General features: G+C 38.0%; 1 protein-coding gene across 1 annotated transcript in view; it reads left to right on the forward strand.

The window, feature by feature from the left end:
• The first annotated feature begins 373 nt into the window (after positions 1–373).
• The window catches only part of DNAJC5B (DnaJ heat shock protein family (Hsp40) member C5 beta), a 45,078-nt gene continuing 23,742 nt past the window's right edge, over positions 374–21,709 (forward strand). The window contains exon 1 of the mRNA XM_069099520.1: positions 374–498. Coding sequence (XP_068955621.1) covers positions 392–498 — 107 coding nt within the window. The 5' untranslated portion in view covers positions 374–391. The remainder of the gene's footprint in view (positions 499–21,709) is intronic.

Below are 21,709 nucleotides of genomic sequence, written 5' to 3' on the forward strand. Positions count from 1 at the left end.
TAAAGCCACAAAATCGGGCAAAGGATTGCCTGATAAATTTGGAGTTGTCTCATGCCAGTAAAAATAATTTGGAACAACAACAAAAACAAAAATCTACTTTTACCTGGTTTATCAGTAATGGCTATCTATGATCTTCACTCAGTGGGCCTTTATTTGCACAGTGATTCATCTTTCTTTATCTGTATGCTCCAGTTAGTGCCCTGTTCCAAGATTCCACCCAGCTCTTTATGATGTTTTGCTACCAGGCCACAAAACCCATCCCAAGGCTGTCATTTTACAAAGGGATTTAAGGAAACAAAAAATCAGAAAGTTCAGAAAGTAGAACCCAGTGTGTGTAACCCTTGTGGTTATCTTTTCTCCGGTTTTGCAGTCCGAGCAATACGCAAGTCGGATGGCTGACCAAAGACAGCGGGCTATGTCGACATCTGGAGAAGCTTTATATGAAATTCTTGGTCTACAGAAGGGGGCATCACAAGAAGAAATTAAGAAAACCTACAGGTACAGACGAGGTGCAGTGATGGCATTTCATGTGGGGCTAGTGACTCCTATTCTGTGATTGCTTTGGTGCCACTGCTGAAAAAAAAAAAAGAATCTCTGGTCAATACCAGGTAGTGTGAATTTAGTGCCTCCTGGCCCATCTGTTCTAAAATCGTTGGCAATGTAGTCATTAGCGATTGAACATAATCTCCTTGAGAGTAGGGACCATTTATTTCATTTTATTAATATCTACATCCTTCGAATCTAGTAGGCATTTAATGAAGTGCTCCTTGACTGACTCATTGATCCAGAGGAACTGGTCTCCCAACAGGACTCTGTTATAATCTCAAGATTAGAGGACAAGGAAAACATAGGCAACTTAAGTTTTCAGTATCACAATGAAACAGATAGATTGCATGCTGGGGAACCATGGTTTGTCTGCTGTATAGTACAATATATGACAGAGGGAGGCACAGAATGCATATCAGGCCTGGTCTGACCTTATGAGCTGAGAACAAAATACTCCCAAGCAAAAGTAATTTAGGAAGAAGTGTGCTAAGTTGCCCAACAGAGAGGAGAGGCGAAATATGTGGCTTGCTGCCCCCACACCTCTAAAAGCTGCACATTATATAGGACACAATCAAAGGAGCAAATAAACAGTAGTTGAATGGTTAATACATAGTAAGTTCTCTGAATAAGGCACGTAGGTTGATTAAATTTCACATAGATTAATTAAAATGTGTTTCTCAGGAAACCAGAAATTTACTGAACCTTCCAAACATCAATTTTGGGGTCCCTTGAAGTTTTCTGAGGTCAGTATAATCTAGGGTCCTTGTTAAGCATTAAACTAGTCTGGTTATCTAAGCAATACATGCCTGGTTTCTTGTCATGCAAGGCTAGATTCAAACAATGAAATAATTAACACTCTTGCCTACAACTTAGTACTTAATAATTTATCTAAAATTTGGTAATTAATAATTTTACCTACAACATTTAATGGCAGAGTTCTTTTTTTTTTTTTAAAGCAATTGGGGTTAAGTAACTTGCTCAAGGTTACACAGCCAGGTTTTTCTGGGTGGATGCTAAGTGTCTGAGCCCTGATTCAATCCCCTAGGTCATCCCGACACTGGGGCCAGTGCTCTTACTCGCTGAGCCACTGGCCGCCCCCAGAGTTCTTCTTAAGCTTTATCTTTATCTTTTCACACCCCACCTGGTTTTCCAGTTAGCTCAATCCTAAACAAAGAATGCAATATTCTGTCCTCTGAAGCTCCAGGGCTTGGTTATGTGGGGAAGAAGCACTGGGGTCAGGGTCAGAAGGCCCACATTCAAGGTCTGGCTCTGACACTTGTGACCTGCAACAAGTCCTTCATCTATAAAGTGAGGCATTTATTCTCAGGTCCTTTTCAGCATCAGTTAAAACTTTATTAGAATGGTTACTTTCAAATTAAATCAATTCATGCTCATTACTAAAATGCTATAAAGCATTTAAACATTTTCAGTTTCCTTGGTTTTTAAATGGACTTGGTGATGTCTAAGAGACCTGACAGATCAAACAATTCTGTGATGGTGTTATTTTCAGAAACCTACATTTTCTCAGCAACTCTCATATTGGTACTTACTGACACATAGCAAAAATTCTGTACTTAATTCACATCAATTACCTTATGCTAATTTTAAAGTTTATTTTCCTTCAACTTATTTGGAAGAAGGGACCTCGAGTAAATAATAAAGAATCGAGCCCTTTTAGCCAAAGGAGAATTAGGAAGCTTCATCTCTGAGGGGCAGAGGTCAGTCTCCTATTAAAACTCTTGCAGTATGATTCTGCTGACCTACTGTGTGAACATAAGTAAGAAACTTAGCCCATTTAGATCTTAGAAGTAGAAAAGAAGGAAGGATCATAGATTAAGAGTTGGAATGGGGGTGGCTAGGTGGCACAGTGAGTAGAGTGCCCGCCCCAGAGTCAGAAGGACCTGAGTTTGGATTCGGCCTCAGACACTTAGCGCGCGCGCACACACACACACACACACACACACACACACACACACACACACTAGCCGTGTGACCTTGGGCAAGTTACTTAACCCCAACTGCCCTCCAAAAAGCAAAAAAAAAAAAAAAAGAGTTGGAATGGACCTTTAGAGCTATCTATTCTGGTCCCATTTTATAGCAGAGAAACTGAGGCAAGCAGGAAAGATAAATTAGTTACTGAAGGCTGCACAGATAGTGAGTATCAGAGTTGGGGTTTGAACCCAGGGCCTCCTAGCTCCCGAGTCAGTATTCTTTCTGCTATACCAGGGGTGGGGAACCTGTGCCCTTGGGGCCACCCCTCCATCCTTCCACTACACCATATTGCCTTCAAAAGGAAATCTGCCTGTCAGGCTATATTTATACATCTCAAAAGGAGGGTGATCTGATTTGATCCAACTAATTCAAAGGAAAAAATAAAAATCCTTGATCTTAGCCAAAAGGCCAAAAAACAATTACTTAGGTTGTAACTATATGGGACGAATGACTCAAACTAGAAACCAAAGATGCAATACGATTTGATCAGAAATTCCTTTCCATAGGGTCTCTGGCTTGAATTGGAGGTTTCAGCCCACCCTCATGAATAGCACAAAGTGAGATCTCCACTGTGATCTGGAAGTGCCAATTTGGTTATAGAAAATTCTGTTAACAGAAGCAATCATGGCTCAAATGGAAAGGGATTTTCATTTCCTCTTCCACGTGGATGCCTAATGTAGACAAAACTTTTGTCTTTTTCTATTTTGTTGAATCTATCCAAAGTAAATATTCCCTTTAAGCTGAAAGAAGAAGGGGGTCAGGGAAAGGGGTATTGGTAGCTGTCTGATGTGACTTTCCTGTCCTGACCCACTAAAAGTGGCTCCCAAGTCCCTGGTTTTAACCATCCTTCTATACCAACAAATCACTCCTATCCAAAGGAGTGTCATTACATGGCAACAGTGCTTCAACAACAGCCCCCACCTCTGCCCCAGACCAACAAACGGTAATATCAAACAATATCTTTTAAAAAAATCTATCTTCTGTTTCTTACTTCTTCAAGTGAATGTGACTTGTAATAGCTTTCCTTACTTTTTTTTTAATTAAAAATTATGGGTCATTTCCTAATTAAGGTACTAATTTGCTGGGTTGTTTACAAGTTTTATTAATTACAACATAAAGCCTTTCCATGTAATTCACATCTTGCTATTAATTTTGTTTTAATATCACACAAATATTATTTTTTCCCACTGATTGGGGTAATAGTATGCTGCCAAAGGCATTCACATCTGCCTAAGTGACACATTTGTATTCTGCCAGATATTCATAATGTATGAGGGGGCTGAAAATCCACTGAGAATATCATTCTTACATTCAGGGATCTGGATTAAAGCAGTTGCAATATAGTAAAATTAAAAGCCCAGGCAAATATAATAAAACTGCCAACTGTTTGATCCATAAGTGACTCTGCTTCCATTAAAAGTATAACTTTATTCTTTGAACTGGGATGATATCCCTGGAAACCAAGTTGGAAGAAAAGATTATCCCTTAAAACTCTGCTTAGGCTTCTGAAAAGTAGAAAGTAGAGAAGCAGGAGAAATCCACATGGAAATTTAGATTTCTGACCAAAAAGAGTTTACTGTAGTAGAAAGGATTTGTACATTGAGTGGTTAATGTGAGGGGATGATTTTATGGTTCTTTATCTCTCATGATCCCTCTTGGTGTATGTTTAAGATAAGGTTATGTAGGAAACCTGAAATTTTTTTTAAGGTCATACTATATGTATTTTATTCTCTGAAAGACAGTTATGCCCCTGAATCCAAATATTCTAGTTTTCTCCACCTTACAGATTTTTTCTTTAGGTCTTTTACTTTTCTGTGAACCGCTAAGGGCCATCTCCATAAATTGTTTTCAGAGAGCAAGAAAATGGCTTGCCTGGTCTTCCTTCAGGGAATGTATCTAGATAGAAGTCCATTTCCCCACCCTTCAGTTATTTTAGGGAACTAGCCTCAAGAATTCCTATAGGATCATCGGGTTAGAGGTGAAAGAGATCTTAGATGGTATCTAGTCTCATCCCACAAATGAGGAAACTGAAGAACAGAAATCCCAGGATCACAACTAGTAAGGGGTCTGATCCATAATTCAAATTCAGACCTTCCTATTACCATAGACTCTTCTAGGGAAGTAAAAGAGTGTTCTTGTCCACATCATCTGAAACAAGATTCAATTGATAAGCCATTTAATGTACATAGATCTTTTCCCTTCCCCCAGATGACTTAGCTTATAGAGCTGGCCATAGTCAGGCTTGTACTGCAACAGTACTTGGGTGTTAATAATTCAAAGGTCTACCTGCTTGCTCCACAGAGGGGGAAAAAGGATAATAAAAATTATGAGAGAATGTTTTTAAAGAACTTTGGGCCTTTTTGTGGATGAAACGTAGAAGACAGCTACCGGATACTATTAATGAACGGATCTATGTAATACCATGATCTCTTGTGTTTTTGCATACTGCTCCAGGGTACAGCACAGGGCTGAGTTTGGGCCCAATGTCATGTACCCTGTGGTATCTGGGTGGTTGATCATCTAGGAGACTATTTATGAAATAAGTTTCTCTATTATATTTTTAACACCCCTAAGCCCACTGCTAATATGATCCCACTATTATCATCTCATTTCATCTTCTCACCAGTATAATTAGTTAAGAGTAGATATCACATTTCCTACTTGGGCTTGGTGGATGTGATACATGGGGACTCAGAAATTCCTCCAAGTCTCTCTTACTCTGATTGAAATTCTTCACTTGACAGTTTGAAATTTTACCAAGTAGCGATTCATTTTTGTTAATGAATCCTTAATGTACAAATATTTCATAAGACAAACACCCCTGAGAGAATTAAGGCCCACTAGTCATTCACACCTTTTACTTGGTTTAATTAGATTGTTCTCCTACAAGTACTGAGTTAAGACTTATGGTTTTTAGAGCTTTGATTGGGGAGGAAGTAGAAGAAAGGTTATTTTGGAGCATGGGGACACACTGAAGGAGATAGTTTAGAGGAGAGAATGCCAAAATGTGAGACTTTGTGCACACCAGGTGTCTAGGTGGAGGGCCAAAAACACAGAGGATGAAAGTGGATCAAGAAAAGCGAAGTGGGAAAGCACCAAAGATAATTTTACTTATCTCTCAATTCTGCTTAGGTCCTGCCCTGCCCCTGTCACACAGAGGCAAAAACTGAAGCACCAAAGAGTTTCGACTTGGTTGCTATTGATTTTCCTCTTGTAAGTTAAGTCACATAGTGATTAGACAGTATAATGCATATAAAATTTGGGATTCATTCTACATATGTGATTAATATTCAAATATTTGACTTGATGGTGATTTTCAGCACAAGCAGTTAATCTGATCCCATATTTTCCTTAGTAATCTGAATTTGGTAAATATCCTTGGCCAGGCTACTACCAGCTGGAACATCTTGGGCAATATGTGGGCCACCGGATACTTTGGCTGCATTTGATTAAATGACTATTATACTTGTTAAGTGACAGGGCATATGAAGATGAATGCTGTGCTTTCATTCCAAAGTTAGTAGGTTGCTAATATATACCACCTGCTGCTACCTAATTATAGCCTACCTAACAGTCACTAGGTTTGTCCTAGTTTCTCTAAGAATATCACAATTTCAAAGCAAAAAGCCTTTGTTTCCATTCTCTTGATGAGTTATGCATAGCTATAGGGCACTGTCGATACCCTTTTGTTATTGTTTAGTCCAAGTAAGCTCAGTATATTGAGTGAATGGGAAAGTACTGCAATTCTTCAAAAATCTGGCATTTCATCTGTGTGGATCTCTGTCTCTCTCTCTCTCTCAGTCTCTTTTGCATGTAGGATCACAGTTCTTGAGCAGGAAGGGTCCTCACAAGTTATCTAACCCATTCCCCTGATTTTACAGATGAGACAAGTGAGACTCAGGGAGCCAAGGTCACCAAGGTAATTAGTGTCAGAGGCAGGATTTGAACCTGGGTCTTCTGACTCTAAAACCATTGCTTTTTTCCCCCCTGTAACACATGACCTTCCACATCATCCCAAGCTTGTGGTCACTTAAAAAATACTGAATAAGGGGATGGAACAAGAGAGGAAGGTAATATGTCTTAGGACATAATGTTAGGACCTTTGATATCTGTTCCAGGTAAGCTACTAGATGGGTAAAACTCATGCTAAAGAGACTTCAGAGACTTTTGAGTTTCACTTGGGATCTTGACCTGCTTCTTTTCCCATAGAAAGAATGGTTGAAATGCTACTTGACTTTAAGCCATTATACCTCACCAGATTCCATCTATAAAATAGAGGGATTCAACTAGAATCAGAATAAGGTAGCAGATAGAACAGTGGATTTAAAATCAAAACACATGGGTTCAAATTCTGGTTCTCTTACCAGGAGAATCTTGGAACAAGTCAATTTCCTTTTCTGGATCCTAGTTTCCTCATCTGTAAAATGAGAGGGTTGGATTATGATACCAAAGTTTCCTTCTAGCTCCAAATCTTGGCCCTTTCCTGCTCAGTATTGTGATATTGAAAGGTGTTTGGACAGTGTTACCTTGTGTTTGGTCAAGGTTACCTTGCTTCTTAGATGAAGCTAATTCTGCTTCCATTTTTGATAGAGAACTGCACCTCCTGCTTCAGAAGGTTTCAAACTAATTTTATCACTCTTCACTTGGCTTCATGTTGAACTTTCTGGAAACAACAAAACGAAACTTTTCTGAGGTGCCTCCAAATTGTGCAAAGTGAGAAAAACTCTGCTTCCATCCTGAGCAGGAAGAAATTCAATTACCATGACACCTTCCCTCCCCTGTCCCCAGACAAATCTAGTCTGAGGTGTTTTTACCCATATTTATCAGTCATTACAGGTAAAGACAGAATCTGTTCATGAATAAAATAGAAGTGTCAAAGGGACTCATATCCAGTGGGAGAAGGGTAAATATTTGCAAGATCAAATGATGATTCAAGCTCATAGATTAATTTTAATTAATCCTTTATCAAGCACTAATTTGTTTCCTGAATCCTAAATGTTTCCATTAAGGCAGGAAGGATGGTACGCCATGCCCACTCCTCTTGAGTTCAGGTCCTTGATCCTGTCAATACCTCTCACTTCCCTTTCTGTTAGTTAAGCACCAGCCATGGATTATTTATTCAATGATTCATTCATTTATTCATTCAAAGAATATTTATTTAGCACCCACTATGTCACACACACATACACACACACACACACACGACATCCTGCAACAAACTTCAGTGGTTCCCTATTACCTACAGGTTCAAACATAAACTTCTCTTCTTGGTTTTTAGATGTTCCATACAACCTAGCTCCTTCCTAACTTTTCCAGGCTTCTCATACTTTACTCTCTTCCATATCCTGTACAATCCAGTGATATTGGTCTTCTTGCTGTTCCCCACACATGTGGCTTCTGACTCCAAACTTTTTCACCAGCTGACCCTATTTCCAGAATGCTGTTCTTCCTCCCCTTTATCTCCTGACTTCCTTCAAGATTCAGCTCAATTCCACTCTCTGCCAAAAACCTCTCCCATTTTCCCTACATTCCCCCATGACTCATGTGTTTTCCCTGAGATGGCCTTCCAGTTACCATGTATGTATCCTATATGCAAGTGGTAGGTTTCCTCTCGCCAGAGTTTTGCCATCAGGGGCCAGATGATCACTTGCCCTTGGCATTGTAGGAAGGGTTCTGGTTGGACTAAATTAGCTTTGAGGTCCTAGTGAAGATTCTATGATTTTGAGTCAATGTTCAGAAGTCCAAGTTGGGCGAGACTAGAGTGTACTCACATTGTAAAGGCATGGGTCAAGTTCAAGTCACACACACACACACACACACACACCTGGAAGAGAATGGATCAGAAGACTGGAAACAATGTTTAAGGATCCAGAGCAAGGAGAGGAATCGACAGAATAGCATACTTGGTGTGTGACTATCGCCTCTCTGTAGGGTTTTAAGCACTGTGTTTAGATGAACAGAGGTTGGCAGGTGTGGGTTTCTCCATGTATAAAACAGGGTTCTCTACTTGTTAATTCCACTGGACTATACAAAAAGTTATTTGGTCATAAATCTAATATAACTTCTAAACTGCTTCTACTGGTCAAAGGCAATAGAGCCATGCATGTCATCAGCATAAGGGACACTTGCATTCTTGGTTGTTATAGAAGTTAGACATGTCCAAGTCAACTAATAGTTGAACTAAGATCTTCAGATAAATAATTGGAGTTTTATCTATTTGGTATCAAAATAAACCATTCTGGAACAAAATGTTGGTCAAAAAAGTTTCGAATAGGCATGCCTCCTTGCCATTTTTGATAGCTAGGTGACACAGTGGATAAAATCCTGTCTCAGACATTTATTACCTGTGCATACCTGAGCAAATCACTTAATTTCTTAGTCTGAGTGTTTACCTCCTTAAAATGCAGATGATAATAAATTGCACCTATTTCCAGGTTTGTTGTGAGGATGAAAGTAGATAATATTCCTAGAGTGCTTTGCAGACCTTACAACATTATATAAATGCTAGTTATCATTATCATTTTGATGAAATTTATTTTATATGTATATGTATTTTGGGCAAAATAGCTCAGGTCATAATCTTAAAATCAAATGGTCATGATATCTGTGACATTCAGTGTTGTTACATTCATACTTTGAAAGATTGGGACTATGGATATCCCTTTCTTTGGTATAGATTGTGACTTTTCCATGTTTCATGAGTTGCTGTGATTAAAAAAAAAATTAATGCATGGCCAACCAAGCCTCTTGTGATGAACCTCTCTCTATACTTAGCTAAACTGCTTAGATGACAGGAACAGAGCCTGCCACCAGCCCCATATTTGGTAAAATCCACCAGAACTTGAATTCTCTGATAGCATAGCATCTGAGAGCCCAGCAACACCTCCACACTACAGCAAAGTATCAGAACAAGGCTGAAAGTTGCCCCCTTAATCACACCGAGATGCACTCCATGTGCATCACTTTATTCCTGAGCAAAGCCTACAGCTGAACAAAACCCCTGTGATAAAGATTTTCAGAGCAGCTAATAGGCTTTGCTGAAGGATAGCTATGCTGGATCAGTGTCACAACTCATAAATCCTAATCCTCCTCATGAACAACAAAAGGGATGAGAAATACTCTGCTTGGTTCTAGAGAGGCAATGAATAGACATTAAAGGGAGACCAATTCCAGTTCAATACAAGATACAAATTCCCTAACAATTAGACTTCGGACTTATTACATCTGAAAATGGAATAGAACACCTTGTGAGAAAGTGAAGACCTCATTACTTAAAACGGGGAAATAGAACATGGACATACTATAGACATGATTCCTCTATCAGGTGTGGAGAAGTTGGACCAGGAAACCTCTTCATGGCCTTTCCAACCCTAGTGAATTAAAATTATGATTGATATAAATACATGTTTTTTATATTAAATATGTAATTCATTATATTTTTACAAATAAATCATCTTTATTGGTTTGGGGATCTTTACAATATCTCATTTCATTATATTTCACTGAAGTATTAATAGATATTTTAATGAAATATATCATGCATTATGCTTCTATAAATAAATCTTCATTCTTTCAGGGAGCTTCATAGCTCCCTCTTATATATACTATGGGAATAACTGAATAAAACTTGGGATAGGACATTCCCAAAGGACTAATGACTGTTGGTGAAGACTACTTGAAATCAACCTCCATCACTGGTATTTAAGATTTACAAAAATTTGGAGTTGAGCTTGTGTCCACAAAGTCCTACTTCAAAAGATCTCAGTGTGAAGTTGATTCTGGCTTCTCAAAAGCCACATATATAGAGCATAAGCTTTGGCATAAGCATAAGCTTTCACCAGGCTGAAAAGCCCTTAAGTACCGTTCTGGCAGTGGCTTGTGTCTATTCTTGAGACAGGTAGGTGACACAATGGATAGATAGAGTGCTGGACTTAACCTTCCTTAGCCTCAGTTTCCTCAACTGTATAATGTGGACAATACTAGTACTTACCTTGCAGGAGTGTTGTAAGGATAAAATGAGATAATATTTGCAAAGTGCTTTGCAAACCTTAAAGTGCTATATAAATGCTAGCTAGCTATTATTTATGTAACTCCTGTCTTAAAGCCCATTGATATGGGACTCTCTTGGCAGAGATGAAATCCCTGTCCTATGTGAGGAGCAGGGCAGACTTGTTGAGAGCAGAAGAGATTCAGTTCTCAGTCATTCCTCCTTTAGATATTCTTCAAGAGGGCATCCCTCTTTGGGACTACCCAAGTAAGAGTCTTCTTCAGGTGTGGAATCAGCTTCCAGCTTTGAGAGAGAAGATGAAGTAAGGAGCCCCACTTCAGGTTGCTAAAGGACAGACTCTGGGAAGACATGAAAGGAGCTCACAGTTTCTATCATGTCCTTATTCCCAGACTGCTACTCTAGAGAATTCAGGGAGTTTCCCTTGGGTGAGATGAAGGACAATTTCTCTTGGCTGAGCTGAGTTATCTTGCTCCCAGTGGGAGAGCACTTTGCACTGTCTGGTGTACATTTTCCTATGTATACCATCTCTGATTTCTGTTTTGCTATGATTTGGATAAATGGACTTCTTTGCTTTGTGTGTTTATTGTGGAACTGGTATTAGATGGTCAAGCCTTAGATACAGAGTTTGGAATCCTCCCTTCAACCCAAAATAACAAAGAAATTACAAAGTTAGTTGGAAATTAATTATATACCAGACAAAAAATATTAAAGAGGGCAGATAGATGTGCTTCTAGCCAATACCACTTCTCTCTGAGGAGAACAGAATGGAGGCCTCCAAGGCCAACCTCCTGTTTCCCTTCCTGGCACGAATATGTCTCTTTTGGAGAAAGGGGGGATTGGGGGTAGGGAGGGGAGAAGAGGTTAGCACTGTTTATTCTACCTCCCTTCAAGCCACATGTGGTCTTCTCCCCTACATGTGGGACTCTCTTTTTCTTCACATTATTATCATTGTTATTATTTTCTGAAGACAAGCCTAAATAAATAGAGACTCATCATCAGTAAGTATCTGGTGATTAATTCTTTGGTTATAGCAAACTGTGAAACAAACAAATACAAAACTTCCCTCAGTCCTGGGTGATCCTCCTTTGACTTTTATAGTGACAGTTACAAAATGGCAGAAAAGTGGGCAGAGGGTGATAAGAATCATCATTTCTTGGTAATCTATAAGCATTAACTTAGCTGTTGGTACTCCTTGCCCAGTAAACATACCATTAGAGGAACTGAATCATATGAATGCTGACATTTTTGCTGTAAATAAACCAGAAAACAAAAGAAAGTTATAGCTAAATTGGAGGTTTTCAGAGGCAAATAAAGGAGATGATGGAGGTGGTTTTATTGTGTGTCCAAAAGCAATGACACATCCTTTCTGATGAATTGTTAAAGACTTAGTTACACTGATTAAGACAATGATCCAAGACAGTTCCAAAAGACCCATGATGAAAAATGTTATCCATCTAAACTCTGAATGCAGATTAAAGCATACTTTTTAAAAACTTTATTTTTCTTGGATTTTTTTTGTTTGTTTTCTTTTGCAACATGACTAATATGGAAGCATTTTTTGCATGACTTCACACATATAATTGACATAAAACTGCTTGCCTTGTCAAGAAGGGGAAAGGGGCAGGAAGAAGGGATAGAATTTGGAACCCAAAATTTTAAAAAATTAATGTTAAAAAATTTTTTACATGTAATTGATAAATACAAATATTTGTATACAAAATAGATAAAAATATTTTTAAAAAAAGAAGCATCTTTCATAGGATACTTGGTTGCCTCCTATTTCAGTACTAATGTATTTGTAAAAAGACCACCTTGAAAATAATTGTGGCTTTTGCACCAATATCTGTTGCACAGAATAAGAAGGTAGAGAAATGCTTCCGAGAACTCAGTAAAAATAACTAAATTAAATCAACATGAATTTTTAAATATTTGATGCCTTTAAGACACATGCAAGTATTTCACTGAGAATACATTGAAAGATATGCTGAAAAACATGATTCAAGTATATAGGAAATGAGGAATCCAAAAGGCTTACAAACTATATAGAAATCTTGTAGTTATTTATCATGAATACTTACTTTGAGAAGGGAGTTGGGAGGCATTGGATATGATGAGCATCATACAAAAATCACAAATAAAAATGATTATATTTGAAGAGATTGAAAATGCTGGTTTATGGATATGAAAATCATTTGTAAATTAGCTGTTTGTGTACAGTCAGACTGTAAACTTGCTAAAGCAAAATCAATGCCAAATGAGAATACTAAAAATGAGAATATATGTTGTCTAATTAAGGCAACTTCAACTTGATCTATTTAAACAAGTTGTGGATGCCAAAAATAGGAAATAAATAAAAAATAGACATTGATTTGGAATAGCCCCATTTCCTAAGGAAGTTAACTGATACAATGAGACCAAAAGTGCATAAAAATTATTCATCAGCCAATCAACAAACGTCTATTAAGTGCCTAATATGTGCTGGAAATTGTGCTAAACTTAGCCATGCAAACACTTGATCTCCTTGCTAAGGAATACCTTTGAATACTTTTGGAAGATCACAAGAATCATCACCTTATTAAAAAGTGTGGTGTGCCATGGAAGGGAAAGGGGCAAGTTTATAGAAAGCTTGGTGAAGGATACAGCTAAGCCAACCAACCCAAAGACATTTGATGAAACTCAAAGGAAAACAGTGAGAAGACAAAAAAATGGGAATGATCTGCAAAGATTTTTACAACAATTTTTCTCATAAATGTCAGTGGAGATAATATATTTAGTCCCTAACCTTACAGTGTTGTATAAAGGAGAAATGACACCCAAGAAAAAAAAAAGAAATGAGCTCAGCTGAACTAGATCAGGTATATAAAAAAGAAGTCTGTACTAGAGATAATGCAGTTTTGAGGGTTTCAAGAAAATAATTCTCAAGAAATTGGAAAGAAGGGAAGATATAGGAGGCATAGAAAAAAACCTTCAACCTTATTAGTAACTAAAAGAAAAGGAATCAAGAAAATATTATTACCAACCCATTCACCTACTCTCCTAGCTTTACAACATGTTAAAAAAGATCAGTATACACACTTATCCAGGACATCCTTGATGAAGGTAATCAAAGGGAATAATTGGGGTTTTTTTCAAATGGCATTCAATAGCAAATTCTATTATTATGGTCACACAAATGACCAAAAGGTTTGAAAAATACATGATCCCATTCTAGTTTTCATTAACTCTAAAAAGGCATTTGATTAGAAAGAATAAAATGCTTGAAGGTCTATCCTCCAACAAAGTATTCCTCGTGCATACATTAAAATTTATGATTCACTGGAAGTTGTAACTATAGGGATAAATTCATTTGATGATCCTCTGATTATAAATATCAAGACATAAAATAGAGATGTATGCTCTCCAAAAGTGTTTTCCCTTATCCTGAGGGATGTTTAGTATAGAGTTCAAATCATAGTGAGATTCTCTATACTTGATTAAGATTAGCTTCTCATTTTTAGAGATGACATGGTACTGATTATATCAAAACTTGGAATATTGCATAGCCTGCTAAGAGGCATCTATAATCACTCAAAAAAAAAAAAGTTTGGCCTATCTACACTTGAAAACCCCACTGGATATGGGGTGGCTAGGTGGCACAGTGAATAGAGCACTGGCCCCGGAGCCAGGAAGACATCTGAGTTCAAATCTGGCCTCAGACACTTAACACTTACTAGCCATGTGACTTTGGGCAAGTCACTTAACCCCACTTGCCCTCCCCCCCAAGAAACAAAACAAAAAAAAAACCCCACTGGATGTAAGATGCCTACCATCTATCTGGATGAATAATTCATATATTTGGGTTATCATACATACATCTTAAGAAGATAGTGTAAATGGACAGACAATGAGCTGGGCTCAGAACTGAACAAAAAGAGAGTGGCTAGACTATTTTTGAGTTATTGTATAATGCTTTTAATGACCTCAAGCTGGTCTATAAATCAAAGGCCTGAATGAAATATTTTTAAATCAATATTCTTCAATTGATGTTGAATGGCTATTGTAATAGGGTTTTTGCCCATGGCAAATCTGCCATGGAAAATTTGGCTTGAGCCAAATGGCAGAGAAGAGACTTTTCCCTTGGGGAACCACAGATAATCTCTAGTAGGAATAAAATATAACAGACCTACCCTCAAGGGAATGGAGATAGAGTCAATCCATGTTACACTGTGATTCATGGAATACCAGTCTCCAAAGACTGATAGTGGATAGTACATGGTGAGCATGAGTAGACTACAAAATATCACTAACAAAAAAATTGATTAGAAGACACTGAGTAAAAAATTCCACGAGGGATATGTCTAATCAGAAAAGGAGTTGTACTGATCATGTAGCATGACCAAGAGTTAGCCCATGTGCTCCATGTAGAGTCAAGACATTGAGAAGAATGCTCTAGAACATTGGGTGAACGAACCCTTTGTGGAAGATTTACAGAAGGACACGAACGAGAGTCATGTAGGATGAAAAACAAATGTATTATAAGCCTCATCATTTGAGGGAGTACATAATCAATGGAATTGCAAGTCATCCATAATTTATTATGATGATTTTTTTTAAATGGTGATTGCATTGGATATGTTTATTACATAATAATCTACATCTTTATATGTAGTGACTTTTGAAGAGGATTAGATAGATTCCTGGAAAATAGAGAAGTAAAATTATTTAACGTTAACAAAGAAGTGTCATCTTCGCTGCCACTAGGGGTCAGTACTTTTTATTAAATTCAGCTGGGAGAAAAGTTTAATCTTCAGAGGACATAGAATTGTTTCTGTTGTGCAAATCCATCTCATTTAACTGGACTCATGAATATGTGGATACCAAATACCCAGAGAAGATATTAACCATCACTGGGGATGATGCTGTTTAGGGATTCCACTTGCAAATGTGATGAAATAAGTGGGCAGTATGAATCTCATGGAATGTATTCCTTGAGCTCCCTGATGATTCTAAGTTTACAGATAATGTGGCAAATGATAAAGAAAAATACTTGTTAGGTAATGATATCATAATCAAGATAGGGTTCTAATCAGATCTGAGAATTAGGCAGTTTACTAGTCTTAACACTCACCAGGAATTCTTCCCTCTTTAGTATTTCTCCCAAGTCACTGGCCCTACTCAGGGTTTTACTGGGGTTCTGAGATTTTCAGATATACATAGAGTTCAATCTGGTAGAATGTAAGCTCCCTGAGGGCAGATACTGCTTTTTTTCTTTCTTTCTTTGTATCTCCAGATCATTGCGAATAAGTAGTTGTTTTAAAAATATTTCTTGAATTGCCTTGTATATTGTAACCTTGACATCCCCCTGGTATCAGAAGGATTTCTATTACTCTGGAAAAGTGGTGTAGCAAGGAAAAAAAATAAAGTGTGTACTCATTGGTTGGGAAATGGTTGAAAAAAATGAATGTAATGGAATATATGTTCAGGAAGAAATGATAACTATGAGGAATACAGAAAGGCAGAGAAAGAATTGCATGCATAGATTCACAGTAAAATAAGTATAGCAAGAGAACAATATACGTAATGTCTACAGCATTGTAAAAATTGCTCTTTCAGTCATTTTCAGTTGTTTCTGACTCTCCATGACTCCATTTGGAGTCCTTCTCCAGCTCATTTTAAAGATGAGGAAACTGAGGCAAACAGGGTGAAGTGAGTTGCCCAAGGTCACACAGCTAGTCAGTATCCTTGGCTGGATTTGAATTCAGATCTTCCTGAATCCAGGCCTGGTGCTCTATCCACTACACCACCTAGCTGACCATTGTAAATGTAAATATCATTAAAAGGAAGGAGAAACCTGAGTAACTAAAAAACCAGGGAAAGCCTTGGAGAATGGCAAAGAGAAATATATGACTCATGACACATGACAGGGAGAGATGGACGACAGGAACAGAATATGGCATATACAATATTTACTAAATCAAATGGGAAGTCGTTTTCTATTCTAGTGACAAAGCAAAAACTATAGGTAGCTTCATAGGAAGAAGAGCCAAAAGTTTGTTTTGAATTGGGCTATGAGTTTGACCTGAGCAGTGTCCCTAGATAACCTGTTGAGAGCTCCATGTGAGAATGAGGCCAAAGGTCAGGGAAATAGGATCAGGTTGGCTTAGCCAATAGTTTGCTATTCCTTTTATGGCAGATTAGGGGAATCCCAGGATCAGATTTCTAGCCTCGGTAACCTGACCTTATGTACTGTGTGGTGGTTTTACCTCTTTATCCTAGTTGCTAGTTAAAACATTTCAAAAAGACCAATTCCTATCAGTAGGTAAGCTAAGGGAAAGTAGGGGATGTTACAGATGATAGGTAAGGCATGGTCTAGTGGCAGCCACAGGGAGATACAGAAGGAATTACACCCGAAGAATTTTGTGGGGTACATTGGGTAAAAGTCATAAGGTCGGGGGCGGCTAGGTGGCTCAGTGAGTAGAGCACCAGCCCTGGAGTCAGGAGGACCTGAGTTCAAATCAGACCTCAGACACTCAACACAAAAACTAGCCATGTGACCTTGGGCAAGTCACTTAACCCCAATTGACCTACCTTCCCCCCTCCAAAAAAAAAGGCAAAAAAACAAAACAAACGAACAAAAACGTAAATAACAACCCAAGGTAGCCTATGCTAAATGCCAGATTTGTTCTGTGAAGTTTGGATTCAGTGAAAGAAGGCCACATGTGACCTCTAGGTCAAAGGTTCCCCACCCCTGGTAGGCAATGCTAGATGAGGAAGCGATCACTGCAGTTTGGGCAGGAAAAGCAAGGATTCACAGAGTCAAAAAGGCAAAAGATGGAAGTTTTAGTCCCAGCTCTGTCACTAGCTGAACTATATGGGCAAGTCACTTCACCTCTATTGGACTCTCAATTTTCTCTCTGTATTATGTTCCTGAGCTACTTTTCTTTCACTCTTAAAATTATTTTTAAAAAAAATGAAAAAAAATTATCGTGCACTTCCTTATCTGGGTAAATGTTGTATTTTCTCAGTAGACAGATTCCTTCAGGGCAGGTTGGAAATTTTTCCTTCTGTCTTTGTATCCATAATACTTAGGTGCTGAATGAATGCAAGTAGAAGGCAATTATCCCTTTCACATGGACCTTGCCCTCCCCCCAAACTGGAAAATTCATGTAAAATTTTTTGGCCCTCCCTTCATACCAGAAAAGAAGTCTGAATTATTATGGTGTTAAAAGATAAAATATGGTGATATTGTACAATACTATACACGTGTCTCGTGAATTTCTGAGTATCTGAACTTTTTCTGTGTTGTCTGCTGGCCTTCGCATATTGTCTACAACTCTGCAAAAACTCCCAAACAATTCTCATTTAATTTCTTATGCTGACCTGTGATATATCAAAAGTTGCAATGTGGAAAGGATAATTGTAAATGAATCTCTTGGGACTCTTTCAAGCTCTCAGTCTGGATGGTAGGACTTCAATCTGGTCTTGAAAGAATAAGCCCTTGATAAGCCAAGGGCAAAGGGGAGGGATAACAGTGAGGGAAGATTCATGGGTTAGGGGGTATTCTCTCCCTGATCTTTGGCCCAAACTGCCTCCTGGCTGCTCAGGGACCTACCGTGTTTCCCCGATAATAAGACACTGTCTTATTAATTTTTTTGGACAGAAAAACGCCAGAGGGCTTATTTTCAGGGGAGGGCTTATTTTAATGAACATTGACAGCAATTTTAATAAACAGGTAAATGTGAACAAAAAAAATGTTCCTTTATTCAATAAGAAAATCACTGGGGAAGAACAGGATGACGCGCTCACTGCTGCAGCTCTGATTGGATGCAGCTCGGAGCGCGGTGTGCGTTTCGGGGGGGGGATGGTGCATACAGAGGGTACCGTAATGTAGCGTGTAGCGCAGGGGATCACCTTCACTACAGTAGCAATCTCAATAGGGCTTGTTTTCGGGGGAGGGCTTATTTTAGAGGAATCTTACACAGTAAGGGGAGGGCTTATTTTCGGGATAGGTCTTATTATCGGGGAAACACGGTAGTGAGTCCTATTCTAACCTCACATCAAAGCTTGCTATCCTCTGTCTCATCCCCGAGGTTCTTCATCCCTGTCAAAGTAACCACTGATTAATATGAAAAATTAATCTAGAATAAAGAGAGAAGACTAGAAGAGATGTCCAGAGTCCTCTTCTCTTGCCTCACTTTTCTCTGTGATAATGTGATTTTTTTTTTTTGGGCAAGTCTTCTGTTGTAGAACTCACAGGAGTTCCCTGAAGACTAAACTATGTTGCAGGAAAGACTGGTTCTTAAATAGGTTGTCCCTACCCTGCACTCCATCCGAACCCCAAGAATAATTTGCAACATGAAAATATTAGAGGCAGCAAGGGTAGTATCACTGGATTGGGAGTCAAAAGACATGGGTGCAAATCCCAGTTCTCCTCTTACTACCTGTATGATACTGGACAAGTCACCTGTTTTCTCATCAGTAAAGGAAGGGAGGGAGTCTGACTAAATGACCTCTAAGTATCCTTCACACTCTAGTCCTATGTCCCTATGGGCCATAAAATAAAGGGATTGAATTAGATGGTCTCTAAGGTCCCCTTCCCATTCTATTAATTTATAAATTGATTTCACCATTTGTTGAAGGGAAGCCCATTCCACTCAGAAGACATTTATTGAGTGAATACTGTATGTACTCTACTGTGACAGGTACAGAGAGGGTACAAGGATGAATAATACGAGAAGGAAATATGTAATCTAGTAATTAATTAACATGCACAGATACCAAGTTACAACATTTACAGATTCATTAATGGCATCTCTCTGAGTTCACTGCTTTCTAAACATCAAATATAAGATTAGCAGGAATTCTATTATGATTTAGTAAATTACCAGAATATATTGATGCAGTGAAAATATCATTTATTATTCTTATTTTGTCAGGAGTAAAAGTTAGACACCACCATATATATAAATACTTTATGTTAACTATTTGATTCATCACTATAAAGCACTTTGTGATATAGGTGTTTTTCTTTGGGGAGGAGGAGGTAGTTTCTTGGTAGGGATATTAGAGTGGTTCACCATTTCTTTCTCCAGTTCATTTTACATATGAGGAACTGAGGCAAGCAGGGCTAACTGACTTGCCCAGGGTCACACAGCTAGTAAGTGTCTGAGGCTGAGTTTGAACTCATGAATCTTCTTGATTCCAAACGCAATGCTCCATCCACCTAGCTGCCCTTCATTGCCTTAATAGCTGGTTTATATGGCTTTATTTTTCTTTGTTTCCTCAGTACTTAGTATAGCATCTGGACCATAGTAAGCCTTTATAAACATTTTTTGATTGATTGACCAATTGAATGAACAGACTAAGGAGTCCCAGAAGCTGATTTTAATCAACTGACTGTGTGTGATCAGAAGCACAGAGGGTATATGTTTGTCTCAAGGTGGTAGTCTCCACTCATACCATCTTCCCCACCATGCACCACAGAATAAAATGGAAGATGAATGAATGCTTGTCACAGATTGACAAGGATATAAATATTGCAGGATTCGTATTCTAACAGGACCACAGAAGTAGTTATGAAACATTTTAAAAAAGGAAAATTACATAACATAAATACATAAAACTGTAATTTTATGATTCTAGCTGTATCCTCTTGTGTCTCCAAATTGGGGTGAGGTCCCAGTGGGTTCATAGCCTGGAGATTGACTCCTGAGCCCAAGGAGACTGATGTAGATTAATTCCCTGAAACCTCTTATATTAGGAATTAATCATGCTCAATATTCCTAGCATTGTTGCCGGGCCTTACCTGATTTTTCACAAAAATATCAAGGAGTCTGCCAGGAGGTCTCAGAGCACTGCTAGTGAAGGGGAATGAGGCTGGTTCAAGATCAAGCCCTACACTCCAACGCTGTATTTAGAAGAATATAAGAAACCAAATGAAACTGAATTTATCTGCATTTTGAGCTGGCGGAGATCTAAATAGTGTTTAAAAAGTGAAGGAAAGCCAGTGCTCTATTAGGCTTTGGAACTGCATGTCAGCTTATAGCCAAGCCATAAGAAGGAGAGGTATACATACATCAAGGAGTTGGATAGTGATTTATATTCTTTTAAGGAACAGGCCCTACCTATGCCCAGTATTTGCCTTACTTGGTCTACAGAGCCCTGAAACCAAACAGAGGAAATACTGCCACTAATATGCCAGAGGTGGCCAGTTCAGATTAAGGATAGGGCAGTTAAATATTCTGATGTTTTGAGAAAATTATTGAAGAAGGTAGAAACACTGATGAAAAATTTTTTTATGTTGATGAAACAGGTTTATTCTGGGAAATGATGCTTTCCAGAACTTGCATTTCTAAGAAAGAAAAACCTCAATCTGAATTTAAAGTGTCTGAAGATCACCTAATACTTTTATTGGGAGGTAATAGAGAAGGGGATTTTAAACTAAAACCGATGTTTATCTGCCTTGAAATCCTTACTCTTTGAAAGGATATAACATCAACTGCTTCCAATTCTTTAGCGAATAAATAAGGAAGCTTGCGTGACTAATGCTGTTTTTGAAGGATGGTTTTCTTTATTTTAGTCCATCTGTTGAAAAATATAGCAACAATAACAATATTGCATTTAAAGTATTACCGATTTTAGATAATGCCTCAGGTCATCCAACTATACTTGATGCACTGTGTCTGATTGTGAGCATACAAGTTTGCTGAGATGTGGATAAAGCTATCTGTACCTACCAGTATATGTATGAAGAATTAAAGAGAAAGTGTGGTTTATGCTGCCAAACTATTTTAAATGACAAAATCAATTTTTCCTTCATATTATCAGTGTAGATATCTTTTTTTTTCTTTTTGGAGGGGGGGAGGCAGGGGAATTAGGGTTAAGTGACTTACCCAAGGTCATACAGCTAGTAAGTGAGGTTTATCTTTAAGTATAATATTCAGTCATGTAAAATTTTTTTAATTTTTATTATTTTTGTAATGGTGGTGTTATGTTCATAAAAAAGATTTTAAAACTTATTTAAAAAATTTTCAATGCATATTTTCATTGGGTTGGGACCAATTATAATGTAAGGATCAAATGGGATAATATATGTAAAGCACTTTTTACATTCTATTTTTACATTTTTTACATTACGTACAATTGTGTAATCATAAGTTTGAATAGTACAGATTTGAATAATAC

This window comes from Petaurus breviceps, unplaced genomic scaffold, assembly GCF_028583685.1.
Source record: "Petaurus breviceps papuanus isolate PSGF00001 unplaced genomic scaffold, PetGlider_PUasm1.0 38, whole genome shotgun sequence".
Lineage (NCBI taxonomy): Eukaryota > Metazoa > Chordata > Mammalia > Diprotodontia > Petauridae > Petaurus > Petaurus breviceps.